At 45.9% G+C, this 20870-nt stretch overlaps 1 protein-coding gene across 1 annotated transcript in view; it reads left to right on the plus strand.

Moving 5' to 3' along the window:
* The window catches only part of FAIM2 (Fas apoptotic inhibitory molecule 2), a 78449-nt gene extending 73161 nt beyond the window's left edge, over window positions 1–5288 (plus strand). Inside the window, exon 12 of the mRNA XM_060252802.1 lies at window positions 4886–5288. Within this exon, the coding sequence (XP_060108785.1) occupies window positions 4886–5035 (150 nt within the window). The 3' untranslated portion in view covers window positions 5036–5288. The remainder of the gene's footprint in view (window positions 1–4885) is intronic.
* The last annotated feature ends 15582 nt before the right edge of the window (window positions 5289–20870 follow it).

Genomic DNA, 20870 nt, shown 5'->3' on the forward strand with positions numbered 1-20870 from the left:
TTCAGGACCATCCCCCCCTCCAACCAATCAGGGATCACATATTGAATCTGATCATTTTGCAGCATTACCTACTGAGTTAGATTTGACTAAGTGATTTCATCAGAGAGGGCAGGCAATCTGGATTGAGAGTGAGGACAATGCTTTTGTAACTGGTTACATGTGTCCAGAGCTTTTTTTGAGCAGAAATGCACAGGAACGCAGTTCTGGCTGGCTTGGCATCAGGGGATGTGGCCTAATATGCAAAGGAGTTCCTGCTGGGCTTTTTCTACAAAAAAGGCCTGCATGTGTCATTATTCCAACCAGTGAGGTTATCAGTTGCCCCCATTGAACAGGTGAACACACCTGTCTTCTCACATCAGCCTTGCAAAAATTGCTGGAGAGATAGTCGAGAAAGGTGTGTGGAGGGTTAGCTCCTCCATTTGTGTAAAGAGCACACTGACCTCTTTTGGCTAAGCTCAGCCTATTTCCATTTCCCTTTCTATGCTGGCTAATTTTGGGTCCACTAAAACCTGCTCTTATGCATTTGCCCAGTGACAGGGCAAGCAGGTCTTCTAATATAGGCCAACCCAAATTAATGGCCCAGTGCCCTCGCCCAGTGCCCTCGGCCAGCCAAGGTTATCGTGGCCATGTTTGCTGTAACCATGGGAAAATAGACTGGCTTGCCACATCCACTTTCAAACAAACAAAAGGCTGTTCTCTTGGAGCTTTCTGATACCTGCACTTTGTGCTGTTGATAACCCATGATTTATTACTTACACTAAACCACTCCCATGAATCTCACTCTTTGTCCAGCAGGAAAAATATATACATATCTTGAACATTTTAAATAGGCATTAGGGTGCAACAAAGAAACCAAGTTAACAAACACAGATTGTATGGGGGCCATTTTTGTTCTGCATCTATAAATCAGGAAGGCGGTATGGCAAGCAGACCACTTTTTGTACTACTGCCTAATATTTGTTATTTTCTGGAAACAGTACACTGTGGGAAGGTAGGCAAGTGTTTATCAGATCCTAGCATTAAGGCCATCATATTTGTAAATGGAACTTTGTTTCCATGGTCTTTTATATAACCTTTCAATGCATGTTAGGAAGGTGAAACCACTGATTTGTTTATTTTTTAAAAGTTTTTTTTTTTTAAAAAATTAGGCCACTTTCATGAAGTGGCTTATCAAAAAGCAAATGGCCTCCAATGCAGCCAGTAAAAACAAATGTACCGGTGACTAGACGATTCACATGGTAAAATTCATAACCAGACAGAGCCAAAGAATAGCCAAAGAAAATCTGATTTACATCCGTTTCTAGTGGCAAGAAAGAAGGTGCAACTTTGTGTTTGGGCAATCACTATAAATGCCCTTTACTTGGCATTTATAGGGCTGGCTAGCCTTCCACTGGTAACCCTGGGAACATTTCAGGGACAGAGACTGGGAAAGGGTAGTGTCACGAACACTGATGTCATTTCCAGTTCAGCACAGGGAAGTGATGGCACAGCATTCACAGTACTCTAGGAATTCTCCCAATCTCTGTGGTAAACCTCCCAATCTCTGGTAAATTTCAAGACCTTTAAAAACAAATACAGGCAATCAGATACATGATGTGCAATTCCATTAGGGAGAAAATACCATTCCAAAAGAGTGTTTGTGCAGTTAAAAAATTTAAGTCATACACAAGTTGTATTGCATTATGTTAGCAGATATAAAAATAAAAATTAAGAGTGAGTTGTTCATGCTGCTCTAGAACCCCAGATCCAGGTTGAGCATACCCATTTCTCTTCCTCCTGTCCAAGACTCTCTCTCCAGAATCCCAAGGTGTGCTGTATTGGTGCCAACACGTGCAAATTACAATCATATACCGTGGTGCCTTTCAAAGTATTGTTTTACAAAGAGCCCCGGGATTCTTTCACCACTTGCTTCCATGCAATGTGTCTGTTGGTTCTTGAGGAACTCTATAACTGATTATTTTCCTGATATGATCAAGGATTCGTGCCCAATATTTTTGAATTATTCTTGGACAAGCTGACTAGTGCTGAAAATAAAAACCCTCTGTCTCGTTTTCTTCCAGCAAATCTTGGGACCTCTCTTACAGATATGTGATTTGACTGGAGTATATATTTTAAAGGACAGTTCCTTGATAGGTATAGAAGATTATGATAGGCATAGAAGACCACAGAGGGCAATGGGCCTGGATGAGGATCCATTACGAGCACTTTCTGCTATAAGTACTTTCTGCTGCTACAAGCACTTTCTGCCTGTGAAGTTTGGAATTTTGGAGTGAACATATAAGGTGTTTACAAATGTGTAGATGGTAACCTTCAGGTGGGGCCTGGAAATCTTCAGGAATTACAACTGATCTCCACACAGCAGAGATCAGTTCCCCTGGAGAAAATGGCAGCTTTGGAGAGTGGACTCTATGGCATCATCTGGTGCATTCATTCCCCTCCCCAAAATCCACCCTCCACAGGCTCCACTCTCAAATCTCCAGGAATTTCCCAATCCAGAACTGGCAACCTTTGTCTAAGGCAGCACAACTGCTTAAGAGACTTGAAATACTGTAATGCAGGGCTGGCCAAACTTTCACACATATTGTGGCTCCCAGAGGTCAAAGAGGAACTTAATACAGGCTTACTCTCAAGTTAGAAGCCCCGTGGCACAGAGTGGTGAGTGGTAAAGCTGCAGTACTGCAGTCAGAACCCTCTGCTCACAACCTGAGTTTGATCCCAGTGAAAGCTGGTTCAGGTAGCTGGCTCAGGTTGACTCAGCCTTCCAAAGGGTTGCCAAGTCCAATTCAAGAAATATCTGGGGACTTTGGGGGTGGAGCCAGAAGACTTTGGGGGTGGAGCCAGGAGACATTGGGGCAGAGCCAGGAACAAGGGTGTGACAAGCATAATTGAACTCCAAGGGAGTTCTGCCCATCACATTTAAAGGGACAGCACACCTTTTTAAATGTCTTCCTTCCATCGGAAATAACGAAGGATAGGGGCACCTTCTTTTGGGGCTCATAAAATTGGACCCCCTGGTCCAATCATTTTGAAACTTGGGGGGTACTTTGGGAAGAGGCACTAGATGCTATACTGAAAATTTGGTGCCTCTACCTCAAAAAACAGCTCCCCCAGAGCCCCCGAAACTTCCAGATCAATTCCCCATTATACCCTATGAGAATCAATCTCCACATAGGGAATAATGAAGTGCTCAGCCGACGTTTCCCTCTTCCCCCCACCCCGTTTCCAGCAACTCTGAAGTGAGGGATTGGCATCTCTACTCACGAGTTGCTGCCAGCTTCTTCAAAGTAACACAGACACATCATCCCAAGAGGAAGCCTTTCATTCGGAGCCTGAAGCCTCTGGAGGTAGAAAGGCACATGGTCCTCTGGGGACAGGGCTTCCCCCTGCCGGCCAGCTGACTGGGTGCAGGAAGAAGCCAGGGAAAGCGGAAGAACCCCCGTTGGGACCTGGGGATTGGCAAGCCTAGCCTTCCATCCTTCTGAAGTCAGTAAAATGAGTACCCAGCTTGCTGGGGGGGGGGGGAGTGTAGATGAGTGGGGAAGGCAATGGCAAACCACCCCGTAAAAAGTCTACCATGAAAATGTTGTGAAAGCAATGTCACCCCAGAGTTGAAAACGACTGGTGCTTGCACAGGGGACTACCTTTACCTTTTTACTCTCAAGTAAGCGTGCTTAGCATCAGGACCTCGGTCAGCCTCTGAGTGCTGACCTGTAGGTAGGTGACTATTTCTGCCATGTGTGAAGTGGGCAAGGAAGGGGAAATAGGCAGGCTTGAAAGCTCTTCTCCACCACAGAAGTTGCCCGGAGACCTACAAGGAAAGAAAATGCAAGAGATGAGGGAGCCACTGGAAGGAGGGTCGGAATTAAAAAGGGTGGCACAGGGTTCCCCCTTAGTTTCATAGCTCTTGTAGGAGCTGCATTGACTAACCTTGGTGTCAAGCCAAAGAGAGATGCATAATGATGCAAACAGTGGTCAGTGATTTATGGTACATGTGTGTTTCCTTCTACTGGTGCCAAAAATAATTCCCTAACCTATATTGGTTTTATGGGGACTGTTATTCCCACTTTTCAACACGACCATGTTAGAAGTCTCCTAGCATGGTCATGTTGTGAAGTGCATACATATGTATTTTATCTTTCTGTGCAAAGAAAGTATTAAGAGTTTTAATAAAGATATGTGTGTGGTATTTGTTCATGTCTTGCGGCTCTCAGATAGCTGGTGTTTATTCTATGTGACTCTTACATTAAGCAAGTTTGGCCACCCCAATGCATGAAAGGTTACAAACGTAGAAGACATTGATATGCAGTAAAAAGGGGTGATGCATTACTAGAATTGCAATAGACTACGGTACTATCCTTACATGATAGTTCTGATCCCTTTATAAGGATGTCCTCCTGAACATCTCTGTTTTTCACATTCTGCAAAGTGACAGATGCATGAGGGCCTTGCCAAAGAAATTTACTGTTGTAAAGACACAACTTGCAAGAGGCCTGTGAGGAAAGCCCAGGGCTTTTTTTTAAGCAGAACTGCACAGGAACGCAGGTCCGGCTAGCTTGGTGTCAGGGGTGTGGCCTAATATGCAAATGAGTCCCTGCTAGGCTTTTTCTATTAAAAAAGCCCTGGGAAAGCCTATATCAATCTCAGGGTTGCCTACCTCCAGGTAAGGCCTAGAGTTCCCCTGGAACTACAACTGATACAAAGATCAGTTCCCCTAAAAGAAATAGCCATCTTTGGAGGGTGAACTCCATGGAATCACATCCCTGCTGAACTCCCTTACCACATCGAACTCAGCCCTCCCCCCCCCCCAAAAAAAAAATCCCTAAATCTCCAGGAATTAGCTAAGCCAGAGTTGACAACTCTTAACCTCTGTGTTTTCTTTCCCCAGTTCCTGGCCTTCGATACACAGCTGTTGATGGGTAACCGCAGTTATGCGCTGAGCCCTGAGGAATACATCTTTGGAGCCCTCAACATTTATATTGACATTGTCTACATATTCACCTACTTGCTGCAGATCACTGGGTCCACCCAAGAATGAGCACGGCATGCCTGCAAGGTTCTGTGTCTGATGAAATAGAGAAACAGATATATGCACAAGTTGATGTAACAACAGCAAAGAAAGAATGAATGGGGGAAAGAATTAACCAATGTCTCTGGCCTTTCACAGCAAGCTCCGTTCCATCAGATGAGCACCTGCCACTCCCTGGCCTCGAGTTCCTTTTTCAGCCTGTACATAAATGCTGTGAAATTTTGTGTGACTCAAAAAAAAGCAATCTGGGGTGTAAATGCTAGGTCTTCTTTCATGCCCGTCTTCAAAAATGGAAATTATACTTGGAGTTGCGGCAGTCCGAGATGCGCCAGGAGAAAAATGTGATACATTATCTCCAGATAAGCTGGAGCCAAAATGAATGTGGGAAAAGGTGGAGGAAGGGGGGAATGGATCAGAATGCAAAACCCATGTTTTGAAATCATCACACAATGAGCAATTTGCAAAAATCGAAATCTCAGGGAATTCCTTGTATTCTTGTTCTGAATAGTAATTAAGGCCAGTCTTGCTGATTTGGGCTTTCTGACAAATTCTTACTCATCAGATTCCAAAGAGCCTGGAGCAGCTTGCTTAGAGTTGCTTGGTGATCCTCCCACCTTGGTGGCTTCTGAATCCCAACTGGTCTAGCTTCAGCAAGAGAACAGAATCCCGCACCCTCACAAGCCAACAGGCATTTTGGCCACACAAACAGGAAACACTTTGCCCGGAATTGCATTTTTGGGCAATGTCAGGTTGTAGTGCTTTTGCAAATCCTTCAGTGTGTTTGCTTTGTTCTGCTTCAGCTCCAATTCCAGGACAGGACAGGGGAAATGGGATGAGGAACCTGTGGAAGACATTGTCAGTGTAGCTCTGCTTAAGCAGAATTACCACTGGGAGCAGTGGTTAGGATCCAGTTGCTGGTCTAGAGCAAAGGTTTGCTTGTTGACATCCAGGGTGTTGAGCCTGAAAGAGCTCTTCTTGACACCATTTTAACATGTTCACACTCCCACCCCCTGTGTCAGTTCCTCCATTTGGTCACACCTTTCTCCAGGGTATTTTGATGGTGGCTCCGGATGGGACCTTTTCCCCAGCAGCTATTCAGGAGAACAGGGAGATGAAGATGGCAGTTTTCTAATTTTGCATTCCTAAACTAAAGAGGGCTAAACTTCAGAGAATCGGTGCTGATTTGGAGAAAGCGGTGGCTGCAGCTTCTATAATGTCTTATGATTAATTAAAAAAACCACTTTGTCATTATGGAGACAGAGAGAAACTGAGCACTGAACCCCTTCATGGAAAAGAGATTCCAAAATCTAGACAGGACTCCATCCCTCTTCCACCACCTTTTCCTTGATGCAAACAACCATTTAGAAATATGAGGTGCATATAAAGAAGCCCCATGCCTCTCCCAAATCTCATCCTTAGACAGACCCTAAGAGAAACACCTTGGATCTTCACAGAAAGTCCTGCAATCTTGTACAAAAAACTCTCCAACTGCTTTTGAATACCATGCTCAGGTTCCCCCTAACCACCCAGGCCAGAATAGCTGCATATACCTCAGTTGCCTGCTAGAGTTTAAGGCCATCCGGTCCTCTTTTTGTTGCTAGAAGTTGACCTATGGAATCCAAAAGGTCTGAGGTGAAGATTCTGGAATGGAGAAGCTGGCTCCACCATGTATGGCTGGGTACCAGTTACTGGTGAAGAGGATGCTTCAGAAATTCTGAATCCCTACATTGAGCAGGAAGTTGTGTTTTTAAGGCTTCAAGGTTGTACTACACTGGTGCAAGAGTCCATACATTTGTGCATCTGACCACAAAGAATCACCCGTTGCACCCCATGGTGGGCCATGCATTCTCTGCATTGAGGGTGGATATAGCTGTTGTCGCAATGACAGTGTGGGTGTTTGGATGGTCTTGCACATCTGTCATTTGGGCATCCATGTCATTTGTACCCCACCCTTCCTCCAAGAAACTCAGGGGCATAACCTGAACTATTTGCAGGATCCACAGAGCATACTTATTTTATCCTCTCCCCCACGACTTGGAGATAGGTTTGACTGACAAACAGTGGCTTACCTAGGGTTACACAGAGAACATGATAACTGAGCAACGGTTTGAACTTGAATCTCCATAGTTGTAAATCCGGTACCATGTTTGCCACTCCAGATTGGCTCTGTAGATATAGTATTATATATATATATATATATATTGATTGATATATGATGCTTTTTGTGTATTTGTTTGTTCCGCTGCTATCTCATTTTCTCTTCTGGGAGCTCAGGGCACCTGACTATGGGAGCTTCCAGGCAGCTTCCCTTCCAAGCATTGGCCAAGGCTGAGACCTGCTTAACTTTCGCAGTGTAACAGCATCCAATGTTCTCAGGCCATTCAGTGATCAAACAAGTACATGCTGTCCCAGGGTGGTTTCTTCGTCAGCAGACCTGTCACAACCACACGTAGAGGCAACTTTATGGCTCTCGCTTGGCGGGATCGGTTGCAGTATTGCACAGTGTCAGATGCCGGCCGCTACCCAGATGCATCAATGCCTTCTGCAGCCTAGGAAACCATAAAAGTATGATTCCCTGGGCCAACAAGGTCTTTGGTGGTCTCCCTAGGAGATGTCCCACCCTGAGAATGGAAGCATTTCAAGTGGGGAGGGGAGGACAAACTGGATGTTTCTAGGAAATGTTCTCATGCTCCTGGGGATAGGGGCGCTGAACTGGAAGCGGGCAAAGCTGCTGGGTGGGGGGAATCAGAGTTGACATTGGCAACTGACAGCCTTATGCCAAATCTACACTTCTCAAGCCTGGTTGCCAACAAGCTGCTGGAAGGGGAAACCTATTAAAGGTAAAGGTAGTCCCCTATGTAAGCAACAGTCATTTCTAAATCTGGGGTGACGTCTCATCAGGATGTTTTCACAGCAGAGTTTTTACGGGGTGGTTTGCCATTGCCTTCCCCAGTCATCTACACTTTACCCTCAGCAAGCTGGGTACTCATTTTACTGACCTTGGAAGAATGGAAGGCTGAGTCAACCTTGAACTGGCTACCTGAACCCAGCTTTAGCTGGGATTGAACTCGGGTTGTGAGCAGAGCTTGGATTGCAGTATCGCCGCTTACCACTCTGTGCCATGGGACTCCTATTAAAAAAGGTAAAGGTAGTCCCCTGTGCAAGTACCAGTCGTTTCCAACTCTGGGGTGACATCACATCACGACATTTTCACAGCAGACTTTTTACAGGGTGGTTTGCCAATGCTTTCCCCAGTCATCTACACTTCTATTATTCCTGTCTAAAAATTACACAGGGCTCATTGAATGTTTTTCTTTGCAAACTGCTCATGGTTTATCCACACACACACACACACACACACAGAGCATAGTCTGGAAGGGCAGGTGGATTACGTGCTGTCTTCCACCTTTGCAACCCGAACGAACTCGGCAGTGTATCCGAATATCTTTCCATCTTCATGTGGTATTAATGTTCTCCTGTTTTGGAAATCAACCAGCTATTTTCTAAGTGTAGGCCCCAGGCAGAGATAAGCAATGGCCTCTCTAGCTCTTATTTGAGAGATGATCCTTCCACCCGATATGGACGGCTTATCAGAGATCTGCCTGGGAATGGAGGGGAGCATGCGTCATTGGGTTGCCAGTGGCAATGCCAACCAATGAGGAAAAGGGTGAAGATTTTAGCGGGCCAATGCCAGGCAACTTGTGTTATACATTCTGTTACCCTACTGCTGCTTTCCCCCTCTTCGCCCTCTCATGTTTCTACAGTCCTTGCAGAAGTTTACCAACTGGCGCCCCTGAGCTAATGAGAGGAAAGTTACCATGCACAGGCAGAAGAGTAAGTATGCAAAGCAGGTTGCACCCCCCCCCCTGCCCCCATGTTTTCCTAGCAGATCAGTTTTGCTCCGCTAGTTACCTGGTTTATATCATTCACTCTCTGTTTTCAAACACAACATAATTCAGGAGATTGATTCATCTGTAGGGGGGGGGGGTATGGAGGAAGGAAGAAAACTGTAGATGCCAAAGGAGAAAATACAGTCAAATACAGAACACTTGCATAAGTCAAGGTCTGCAGGACAGTCCTATCTGCCACTGAGTGAACCTTTACTCCCTCATTCTAAATGTGTGAAGTAAAGCCAGAGAAACAGAACAAAGTTTGAGTCCAGTGGCACCTTTAAGACTGACATTTTATTCAGGTATAAGCTTTCATGTGTGCCCACTTCCTCAGGTACAGTGAGAAATAGTAAGGGAAAGAAGATCTGTGTTCCTCCCACCCTCCTCAGCATTTATATTTTATTTCATTTGCAAAAAAGCCTTCAAGTTTAACACATTGCCTGGGGAGGTGAAGGCCATTGCCCCTGGTTATGTGAGAGAGCTGGCTCAGCATCTTTTCTTATCTGCATTGATTGCCCCACCCCTGTATCTGCATAACTCCCTTCTGAGTATTGTTTCTTAGTCAAGGAGAAGTGTTATGGAATGTTGAGGATTGGCTTTGATGGCCTTGTGTTTCCATAAAAGAAGAGCCCCTGCCAGTGATAAGAGGGAGGGCCTCAAATAGGCACCATTGCAGGATAAGAACTGGGACCACAATACGAATGCTTTCTGTGAGAAGAAATTTCTACTTAATGCCAATGGTGGATGCTTAGTCTTTTTGTACCCACAGCAGGAAGTCTGCGTATTGTACTTATTGTAGGCTCCAGTTAGGAAAACGGGCATTTTTAAGAAACAAAATATTCCCCTGGCAAATTAGGATGTTTAGCATATAAGACAGGGGTGGCCAAACTGGCTTGGGAGCCACATGTGGCTCTTTCACACATATTGTGTGGCTCTCAAAGAACCCACTGCCCTGTCAGCTGGCTTGAAGAAGGCATTTCTTTAAATCACCTTTCCAAGTCAAGCCAGCTGGTGGCTTCAAGAATGCATTTAAAGTTGCTTTCTTTCCACCCCTCCCTCCCTATCTGTCTATCTGTCTCCCTTCCTCCCTCAAAAAACTGACATTCATTTTTTGTGGCTCTGAAACATCTGATGTTTAGTCTATGTGGTTCTTGTGTTAAGCAAGTTTGGCCACCCCGGATGTCAGACAACTGCAGAAATGGTAAAAAGTGCTATCAAAAGTTGCACCCAGCTCAGGGCAGTCCCTCATGGGGTTTTCAAGGCAAGAGATTAACTAACAGAGGTAGTTTGCCATTGGCTGTCTCTGCATAGCAATCCGGGGCTTCCTTGGTGGTCTCCCATCCAAGTACTAACCAAGGCCAATCTTACTTAGCTTCTCAGATCTCCAGTGTCACAAGGCCTCCAGGACAAGAGCATAGGTCCATTTAGCAAACAAAATAGCTCCCTTTCCACAGTTTTGAAGCTCTCCTTTCCTTTTTGTTCAGTTGCTTTCCAGTTTGTTCAGTTCCTCCCAGGGACAAACAAGCAGTCCATACGTCAAAGGAAACAGTAACTGTCAAGGGATTCAGCATGGGGAAACCACATATTTTTTTTCAATTACAGATAACTTCCAGTCAGGATGTGAGGATGCTTGGGAAGACTCAAAGTACAGCTTTTCACTTGTTCAGTATCCAAAGCTCTGGGTTTAAAATACCTCTCTCCTGCAGACAATGGATTTGTTTCAACTGCTTAGCTTATGCATGGGTAACCAAGGCAAGCTATGTTTGCAAAAGAAGAATCACAGTTACCCAACTGGGTACAGCCAAATAACAGGTGTAAAAGGCTAGATAAAAGGTAATTTTATCAGAGGCAGCCTTTTAGAAGTATTAGCAGAAATGGGAAGTATATCAGTGATTTATTTCTACACGCGCAGGGCTGCATTCAGTAAAGTTTACTGCAAGCACAGGACAGTGTGAACCATGAAGATGAAACAGGAAGGGGGGGTTGCCAACCTCCAGGTGGCAGCTGGAAATCTAGGATTACTACTGATCTCCAGGTGACAGAGATCAGTTCCCTTGGAGAAAATGGCTGCATTGGAAGGTGGACTCTATGGCATTATATGGCTGAAGTCTCTCCCCTGTAGCTCCAGACTCAACCTGGAAGAGCTTCTGCTTTGCATGCAGAAGGTCTCAGAGTTCAATCCTCAGCATCCCCCATTGAAAAGACCGGGCAGCAGGTGATGTAAAAGACCTGAGACCCTGGAGAGCCACTGCCAGTCTGAGTAGACAATATTGATATTGGTGGATCAATGGTCTGAATCACTATAAGGCAGCTTTAGGCGTATTCATGAGTAAACCCCACCTTCCCCAAAATTGCCTGAGATTTTCCAACCCAACAGCTGTCAACCCTTCCAGTGAGGAATGATGGTTTGTTCCCCAACATGGTGAAAAGGGAAGGCAGAGTTCCCTTTGTCCACCCAAAACATTCAAAGGCTACATTGGGGATCATGGGACCTGCATGGACTAAAGTCATATGGAATGAGGGCATCAGTAAAGACCAGACATGGATGAGATTGAAACAAAAGGCTGGGTCCAGAATGTGCATATCCTTGCAATGAGAATTACTTGAGACTCCCTCTGCCTCACTCCCTCTCTCCAAGATCATTCAAGCATTCAAAGTGACCACGTAGTTGTTTCATTCTCTGCCAAAGAGGTCCCCAGGGAAATACATGTGTCATGCAGCTATCAGCAACAAAGTACATTTATACAACTGTTCTTACCGTTGAGATATCTAAAATGGTTTACAATTTAAAATATGAAAGGACAAAACAGTTGAACAGCTAGAAACTGTTTGCTGTTTTCTTGGGTAGTGACAATGGTGTTATTTGTTTGTTTATATTATTTCTGCCTTTCTCACTGGGATTTAAGGTGGATGACACAAAGTGAGTCAATACAATCAACAAGAAGGGACATACTTTACTGAAATAGGATTTTGGTTGTAGAACCATCCAGAAATCTAGAAAACAGCAGTGAAGCAAAATTACACACAGCTACCCATAGGAAACTATATACAGTAGTAGAGGCCATAGTCCCTAACGATTAATGAAAGCATGTTTCTGAAGCCTTTGTAACCGAGCTCCTCCTAATGCCTACGTAGAAAAGCCTTCTCAAATAATGAAGGCATTAAATTCTTGGCTCAGGTTCTGCTTGAGCCCTCACAGGTCTTTTCACTAGCCCTTTTCGGGATTATGTGGGACAGGCTACCTCACTGGTTTTCTTCAGATAGTATTGCTAGGTCCATGTTGGAAAATACTTGGAGACTTTGGGAGTGGATCTGGGAGTTTGGGGAGGGGAGGGGCCTCGGCATGGTACAATGCCATAGAGTCCACCCTTCCAAACAGCCATTTTTTCCAGGGGAGCTGATCTCTGCCAGCTGGAGATCAGTTGTAAAAGCAGGAGATCTCCAGGCCAGTGGTGTAGGGAGGGGGGGCGGGGGGGGGGCGGATCGCCCCAGGTCTGGGGGGCCCCCGCATTGCCAAGGGGGTCCCTCCCCTCCCCGGCAGGGCTCCGGAGCGTCGCGCAGACCTTCCGGCCACAGTCCCAGCTCGGGGTGGGGGAAGCGGCGTCCGACCCTCGCCTGCTCGAGGCTTCTCCTGCTGCTCCACGTGCCGCGGGCAGCAGCAGGAAGCAGAAGGCGGCGGTGGGCAGCAGGAGGAGGAGGAGGAGGCGGCGGCGTGCGCGCCCAGTGGCCGCATCCCCGCGCTCGGCAGCAGCGCCCCGGAGCTCTCCGGCCCCCTCAACTCCCAGGCGCCGACGACTCAGCCGCTCCTGGCCCCGGCCACGGCGGCGCGCCAGAAAGAGGAACTTCGGGCGGAAAGTTTGCAAAGTGTGCACGAGGCAGGCTGCGGGGGCGGAGGGATGTGGGGAGGGCCACGCGCCGCTCGGCGTCTTAAGGCAGGGAAGCCCCTCCCCTCCCCCTCCCCTCCGCCACACACATAGGGGGGCCCACATAAATCTTGGGCCCCAGGCCCCTGAAGCCCTAGCTACGCCCCTGCTCCAGGCTCCACCTGAAGTCTGGCAACTCTACCCTCAGATAAGCCCTTCAAAAGTGGTGGGTGTAGCTTTACTGGCCAGGACTTCTTATGACTGAATGGGTTTAGCTATGTGTGCACACCACAACTGATACTGAAAAACATCAAACCATCAGGTACAGTTGTGGGAGCTTCATACATCCAGACATGTTGCCTCTGAGGCTCTGATGTGGCCAGTCACAAAAACAAGAGTATCCAGCATCTATGGTCTTTAGGAATTGCAATCTCAGTAAACCCTGTTTTCAGAGGGATGGTCATCCCAACTTTGTTAGACAAGAATTAATTTCTGACTTACCACATTAAAAAACAACAACAACCTTTAAGATGGATTACAAATTCAATTAAATCACAATAATGGACAGTAAATGTTTGAATCAAAATAATGCTAAATGTCAGATCAATTGCACACAACAGGTATCCCATAACAATATGGGATAGTTGATGGTGATTACTATGTAATTAATGGCTATAGATTGGCAAGGGGGTGGGATGAAGGTGAAAGGCAGGGAATTAACGAATCTCTTGCTTAATTCAAAAAGGAGAACCTCATTCTGTCATGTATGCACCCCATGGCTTCTTAGACTTCTGTAGTAATGCTTCTACATGGTTTGTGTATGAAGCAGTCATTTAATCTGGAATAGTGTATTCTGCACTGCTTTGAAAGCAACAGGGAAATTTTTCTTTTGATTAAAAAATACACTGAAAAAAATTACTCTGTAATATGTTGCGTTAGTTCAAAATGAGTATAGGATGGCGAGCAGTGCACTTCATGATACCTGTGTTTATATAGCCATGCATTTAAATTAATTCTGCAACATGAGCTAATTAGATTAACTGATTCAAAAAAAAATTTGAACAGCTAAAAAGGTGTTCTGATTAACTGGACAGCCATTTAACTGTTTGCATTAATTTTATTGCCTACTGGGCTTGGTTTTGGTCTGTTAGCTACATAAAGTAAGATTATGGAGAGGTGGGATAAAAATATTCTTAATAAATACATTTGCAGACTTAATCAAATAACTAACTCTCACAAGATTAATCCAGTAAGTGTTCTTTAATTGTGTGGCAGCTGTAATTTCTATGCATTTGTATCAGAGATAAGGTGGATCTGCCCATCATGGCTTTCCCACCTCCTCCATCCTTTGGGAGCCTGAAATGTCCCTGAAATCTTGACCCTGGCAACAGAAGCCCCTGGACTGGAAGGGGATGTTGAGCTCCCACAGGAGGTGGAAAAATCACATTTCGCAAGTGGAGTCTTTTCACCTGTGGAAAGACTAGTTGGGACCTGAGCCTTTGTTTGCAAAAGAAACATGGACGCCTACAGTGGTACACTTAGAAGAACAAGTCTTTATTATTATTATTTTATTTATTTAGTTGGATTTTTAAATTTATTTAATTGGAGTAGAAGCAACTACATAGCACAAAATAAAATGCCAGCACAATGAAGTAAACGTGCCTTCTTGAAAGCATCACACTGACCCATGGACCAATGTATGGTGTGCTCCTGTGCATGAAATAATCATGTGTGAGTGCTCCAGATGACCCACTGTGATTCATTCTCTTGGCACAACTGATGCAGTACCGTCACTCCAGACTGTGGGTGTTGAAATCCTCCTGAATCATCTGGATTTCGCCTTTGTTGCTGCTGAGTAATGGAGGCTGGATGAATCCAGGGCAAGTTGCTATAATTATCCCTTCTTACATAAACACTAATAAATGCAATCCTTCCTACAGGCTGGTGACACAGGGCAGGTGCTTCTCTAGGAATTCTGTCATGCAAAAGATCACAAACGTATTCATAGCCCCAAAGTACACAAGTAAAAGGCCCCCATGGGTCACTGTAACTAACAATCATGTTCTGACTTGGCCAAGGAGACCATTGGTGCTGAGCCTCAACGAAATGTCGTGTGGAGGCAGTTTAAGCAAGACACAAGGGACAGGGTCAGTTCAGAGGAAGCTACAAAGGGACCTGCTGTCCCTCAGAAACAGTCTGCAAGCATGAGTCAGTTCAGAACTCCTTCGGTTCAGAACTTATAATTACAGTAATTAAAAATAGAATCCTCTGCCAACTTTCTATAGAAGTTCAAGTCCGTCTCCTTCCACGAGTTTTATTGATGAATGTTCTACAACAGGGCACAGTTTAATCTATTTGGACTCTGTTTACCTTCCGCTGTTAGGAGCTGGTTGAATTATCTTGTTATTCCCTGCCTGTTCTTGAGCTGAGCTGAATTATCTTGTTATTCCCTGCCTTTTCTTGAGCTGAGTCTTTTGCCTGTAAATTAGATATATTTTGAGGGTCTCTGTACTACTGAAAATCCTACAAAAATGGGGAAAGAGGGAGAAAGGAGTTGAGTGCACCCTTCGGTGATGGGCAGGGTACAAGTGGCAGATGGTGGCGCAGCCCCTTCCTGTAGGTTAAGAAATTTGATATAGAGTCCACCCTCCAAAGTAGCCATTTTCTCCAGGGGAACTGATCTTGGTCATCTGGAGATCAATTGTAATACAGGAGAACTCCAGGTGCCACCTGGCAGTTGGGAACCCTTCCCATTGGATAAAAAACAGATTTATGGAGAGAAGCAGGAATTGCTCACTCATTCTCTCTGTATTTCATGAACATCTGTCATCATTCTCTGTATCTGAGGAAATGTGCTTGTACATGAAAACTTATACCTTGAATAAAATGTTGGTTGTAAAGATGCCTTTGGACTGAAATTTTTTGTTCTGCCATTCTTAATGTTTGCTACAGTACCAAATGGTCCACATACTTACTTGGATAAATAATTGGAACGTGTGGTCTTCACTGCTGAATATAGTGTATTGTAAGTAGCATCCTATTATATTATCTCTGTGCCACTTAATGGAACATGAAACTATGCTATGCTATGCTTGTCTTTCTTTCTGCTGCTTCCAGACTAATATCCTAATGCATTGGTTACTGAATGTACTGAAGCACTATATGCAGGGCTTTTTTTGTAGCAAGAACTCCTCTGCTACACCTCCATGATGTAGTCAATCCTCCAAGAGTTTATAGCGGGGTGGCCAAACTTGCTTAACGCAAGAGTCACATAGAATAAACATCATATGTTTGAGAGCCGCAGGAAGGAAGGAAGACAAATAGATGGGAAAGGAGAGGTGGAAAGAAAGCAACTTTAACAAGAGAAGTGCTCTTGAGAAAGCAGCTTTAAATTAAATGCATTCTTCAAGCTGGCTTGGCACCATCGATTTATACAGGGGCATTATGATACTGGTTGAAAACAAATAAGCCAGTATCATAATGCCCCTGTATAAATCGATGGTGCGGTCTCATTTGGAGTACTGTGTGCAGTTCTGGTCGCCGCACCTCAAAAAGGATATTATAGCATTGGAGAAAGTCCAGAGAAGGGCAACTAGAATGATTAAAGGGCTGGAGCACTTTCCCTATGAAGAAAGGTTGAAACGCTTGGGACTCTTTAGCTTGGAGAAACGTCGACTGCGGGGTGACATGATAGAGGTTTACAAGATAATGCATGGGATGGAGAAAGTAGAGAAAGAAGTACTTTTCTCCCTTTCTCACAATACAAGAACTCGTGGGCATTCGATGAAATTGCTGAGCAGACAGGTTAAAACGGATAAAAGGAAGTACTTCTTCACCCCAAAGGGTGATTAACATGTGGAATTCATTGCCACAGGAGGTGGTGGCGGCCACAAGTATAGCCACCTTCAAGAAGGTTTAGATAAAAATATGGAGCACAGGTCCATCAGTGGCTATTAGCCACAGTGTGTGTGTATATATAAAATTTTTGGCTACATCAGGGGAGGGGGGCGTAGCCTAATAAGCAAAGGAGTTTCCGGCTTCAAAAAACACCCTGATTATATGTAATCTGCCTTGAGTCTACATGAGAAAGACAGAGAAAGACATGAGAAAGACAGAGAGAGGTACCAATAGGTACCATAGAGCAGGGATGGCCAACGGTAGCTCTCCAGATATTTTTTGCTTACAACTCCCATCAGCCCCAGCCAGTATGGCCAATGGCTGGGGCTGATGGGAGTTGTAGGCAAAAAATATCTGGAGAGCTATCGTTGACCACCCCTGCCATAGAGTTTCCCCCCTCCCAAATGGCTAGAGTGGGAAAAACCATAGAGTTTTCCTTGAAATGCCTAGAGCAGCCACGTGCACCATCACCGGCGTGATTAAGTCACTTCTGGGTGGCGTCATTGTGTTGCACACGCGCAAAGCACACAAAAGTCCCCTGCTCCAGGGCGAAGGGCACATTGGGGGAGTCAAATGGGGGGGGGGGAGTCTGGTGCCACTAGCAACAATTTCAAGGGGTGTCACTCAGGCACTGGCTAGCAATCAACTGTAGAGTAGGGGGTGCTGTTCTGCCTGCCAGCTCACCTGTTGCACTCAGTGATTCTGACCCTTCGCACAGGGCTTGTTTCAAAGTGTTAGGAAATTCCTGGAGATCTGAGGGCGTTGCCTGAGGAGGGTGGAATTTGGGGAGAGGGGAGATCAGCAAGGGTGTGAGGTCACAGAGTCCATCCTCTGAAGTTCTCATGTCCTCCAGGGGAACTAATCTCTGTAGTTGGGAGATCAGTTGTAATTCCGGGAGGACTCTGGGCCCCACCTGGAGGTTGGTAACCCTGCCTCAGAGTCAGTAAGACCACTTCCACATCACTAACTCCACATCCTAGCCTCTCTCCTATTATTTTGACAACAGGACTTTCAAGCCCCAGGTGAGGACAGGGGATTTCCCACTCCCAGGTCCTTTTGCCCACCATCACTGGAAGCAGCAGGAGAAAAATTTAAAAGGATAGTTTTTATATCCTGTTTTCCTCTACTGTGCCTTTCCCTTCCTCTCCCCACAACAGGCAGCTTGTGAGCAGGGCTTTCTTTGTAGAAAAAGCCCAGCAGAAACTGATTTGCATATTAGGCCATACCCCTGACCCCAGGCCAGCGGGAACTGCGTTCCTGTGCACTGCTGTTCAAAAAAAGCCCTGCTTGCGAGGAAAGTGAGGCTGAGAGAGTTCTGACAGAACTGTGACTGACCCAAGGTCACCTGGCAGGCTTCATGGGGGCAGAGTGGGGGATCAAACCCTGTTCTCCAGATTAGAGTCCGCTGCTCTTAACCACTACACCAGGCTGGCACTTGTCTGCTTATAGAAAGTTCTTAGCATAGAGTTCGTGGTGATCCTTAGAGCTACCCAGAAATGACAGAGTCATCAGAAAGTGAAGGGGGGGGGGGAGAGAATGTCTGCTGGGCACTCCATTATTCCCTATGGAGAACGATTCCCATAGGTCAGGGGTGGCCAAAGGTAGCTCTCCAGATGTTTTTTGCCTACAACTCCCATCAGCCCCAGCCAGCATGGCCGATGGCTGGGCCTGATGTGAGTTGTAGGCAGAAAACATCTGGAGAGCTACCGTTGGCCACCCCTGTCATAGGTTATAATGAAGAATTGATCTGCAGGTATCTGGGGTTCTGGGGGCTGTTATTTGAGGTAGAGGCACCAAATATTCAGCATAACATCCAGTGCCTCTCCTCAAAACACCTCCCAAGTTTCAAAAAGATTGGACTAGGGGGTCCAATTCTATGAGCCCCCAAAAGAAGGTACCCCATCCTTCATTGTTTCCAATGGAGAGAAGGCATTTGGTGTGCAGTCCCTTTAAATGTGGTCAGAATTCCCTTTGGATTTTGATTATGCTTGTCACAACCTTGTTCTTGGTTCCATCCCCAAAGTCTCCTGGCTCCACCCCCAAAGTCCCCAGATCTTTTTTGAATTGGACTTGGCAGCCCTAGTTCCAACTAGACAATACCTTTGCCTCTGTTAGTTCCCTTCATAAGTCATCAAACATGTCATCCAAGAAAGCATCCACAAAACTGGGACTTATTTTACACACTCCTAGCCTGCAACATCTAATGTTTTCTAACATGTTCGCTCACCAGCCCATCTCTATAGAAGTGTGATTCTCAAACTCTTTGAACTTCTAAATTTTCTCTGCCATTTGGGACCCATGACTACAGCGCCACAGGCAGTACAGATCCAGGAGGCAATGGTTGTGTTGACTACACCCTTCACCTCCTGCACTGCTGGTGTCTGGGAACAGACCAAACTCCTGACAATGAATAGGGGTGCAGTACAGAGGAGAAGGGAATGCTGCCATTCTGCTGTCTTCTCCTTCTTCTGCTGCTGGGAAGAAGGGGGTCTACAGTCTCTGCTCCTAGGCTCAAGAGTTTGAACCTCATGACCCACATTAGAAAGAAAGCCACCATCCGCTTTTGTGTCCCAAACCACAGTTTGAAAAAACAATTGCTGTAGAACAAGGGTTCCCAATGTTGTGCTCTTGGGCACCATGACACTCACTGGCAGCTTTCCTGGCACCCAGCTAGGGTTGCCAATCCCCAGGTGGGGGCAAATGATCCCCCAGTTTGGAGGCCCTCCCCCAGCTTCAGGGTCGTCAGAAAGCGGGGGGAGGGGAGGGAAATGTCTGCTGGGAACTCTGTTATTCCCTATGGAGATTTATTCTCATAGAAAATAATGGAGAATTGATCCGCAGGTATCTGGGGCTCTGGGGGGGGGCTGTTTTTTGAGGTAGAGGCACAAAATTTTCAGTACAGCATCTAGTGCCTCTCCCCAAAATATCCCCCAAGTTTCAAAACGATTGGACCAGGGGGTCCAATTCTATGAGCCCCAAAAGAAGGTGCCCCTATCCTTCATTATTTCCTATGGAAGGAAGGCATTGAAAAGGTGTGCTGTCCCTTTAAATGTGATGGCCAGAACTCCCTTTGGAGTTCAATTATGCTTGTCACAGCCTTGATCTTGGCTCCACCCCTAATGTCTCCTGGCTCCACCCCCAAAGTCCCCAGATATTTCTTAAATTGGACTTGGCAACCCTACACCCAGCAAATGTTGGAAAGTGAGTAGATCCAGATTGGGCACTTGTCCAACAAGGTTTCTGATTGGTCCCTGGAGATCCAATTGGCTTGGCAGATTAACATGTTGTTTCACTGGCAGCTGCCCTCACAGTGTTAGTTTTATATTCCCTCTCACTCCTCTTTTCCAATGGATTCTCAAAATTGTCCCCCCCCTCCCCCGTACTTAGGCCCAGGGCCGGTGCGTGGGGTTCCGCTGCCCAAGGCAGAACCCTGACGCATGCCCACCCCCTCCCACAGGGGAAAATCTTCACGAATGTGGCGTGATGACAACACCCAGAGGTGACATCATCACATCAGTCACTGAAGTGCCATTGTTCCTGGGTGCTGAGGGGCAGGGGAGTTCCTCTGACCCCTCAGCATCCAGTCGGAAGCTCAGGGACAGCACAAGCAGGGAGGGGGCGCCTGCACTGTGCCCCTGTTGGGAGCTGGCGCCCTAGGCAATTGCCTAGGTCACCTACTCTCATGCACCCACCCTACTTAGGCCTTCTCTGTGTGTATGGCTCTGCTTCCTGCAACACCCCTTTAGTAGTATGCCCCACTTCCTGTTACAGCCATTCTGTAGTTATAATTCTGGGAGAACTCTGGGCACTACCTGGGGGTTGGTAACCACTCTGTGTGAGAATTCTAAAGGTGCCCATGGGCTCAAAAAGGTTGGGGACTCCTGCTGGTGAGAATCAGTTATTCTTTTGCTGTACCACAGAGAATTGAAACCAACCAGCTGTAAAGAGCTCTGGAAGACTTAGAATAACCAACCTGTTAAACCTGTAAAGAGACTTATGGAAATCCCAAAAGTGTGTGAATGAAATCATAATATACAATCACTAATTAAGAACATTCAAGCAATAGTTAGGTAAAGGTAAAGATAGTCCCCTGTGCAAGCACCAGTCGTTTCTGACTCTGGGGTGACATCGCTTTCACGTTTTCATGGCAGATTTTTTACGGGGTGGTTTGCCATTGCCTTCCCCAGCTTTACC

This window comes from Heteronotia binoei, chromosome 13 (genome assembly GCF_032191835.1).
Source record: "Heteronotia binoei isolate CCM8104 ecotype False Entrance Well chromosome 13, APGP_CSIRO_Hbin_v1, whole genome shotgun sequence".
Lineage (NCBI taxonomy): Eukaryota > Metazoa > Chordata > Lepidosauria > Squamata > Gekkonidae > Heteronotia > Heteronotia binoei.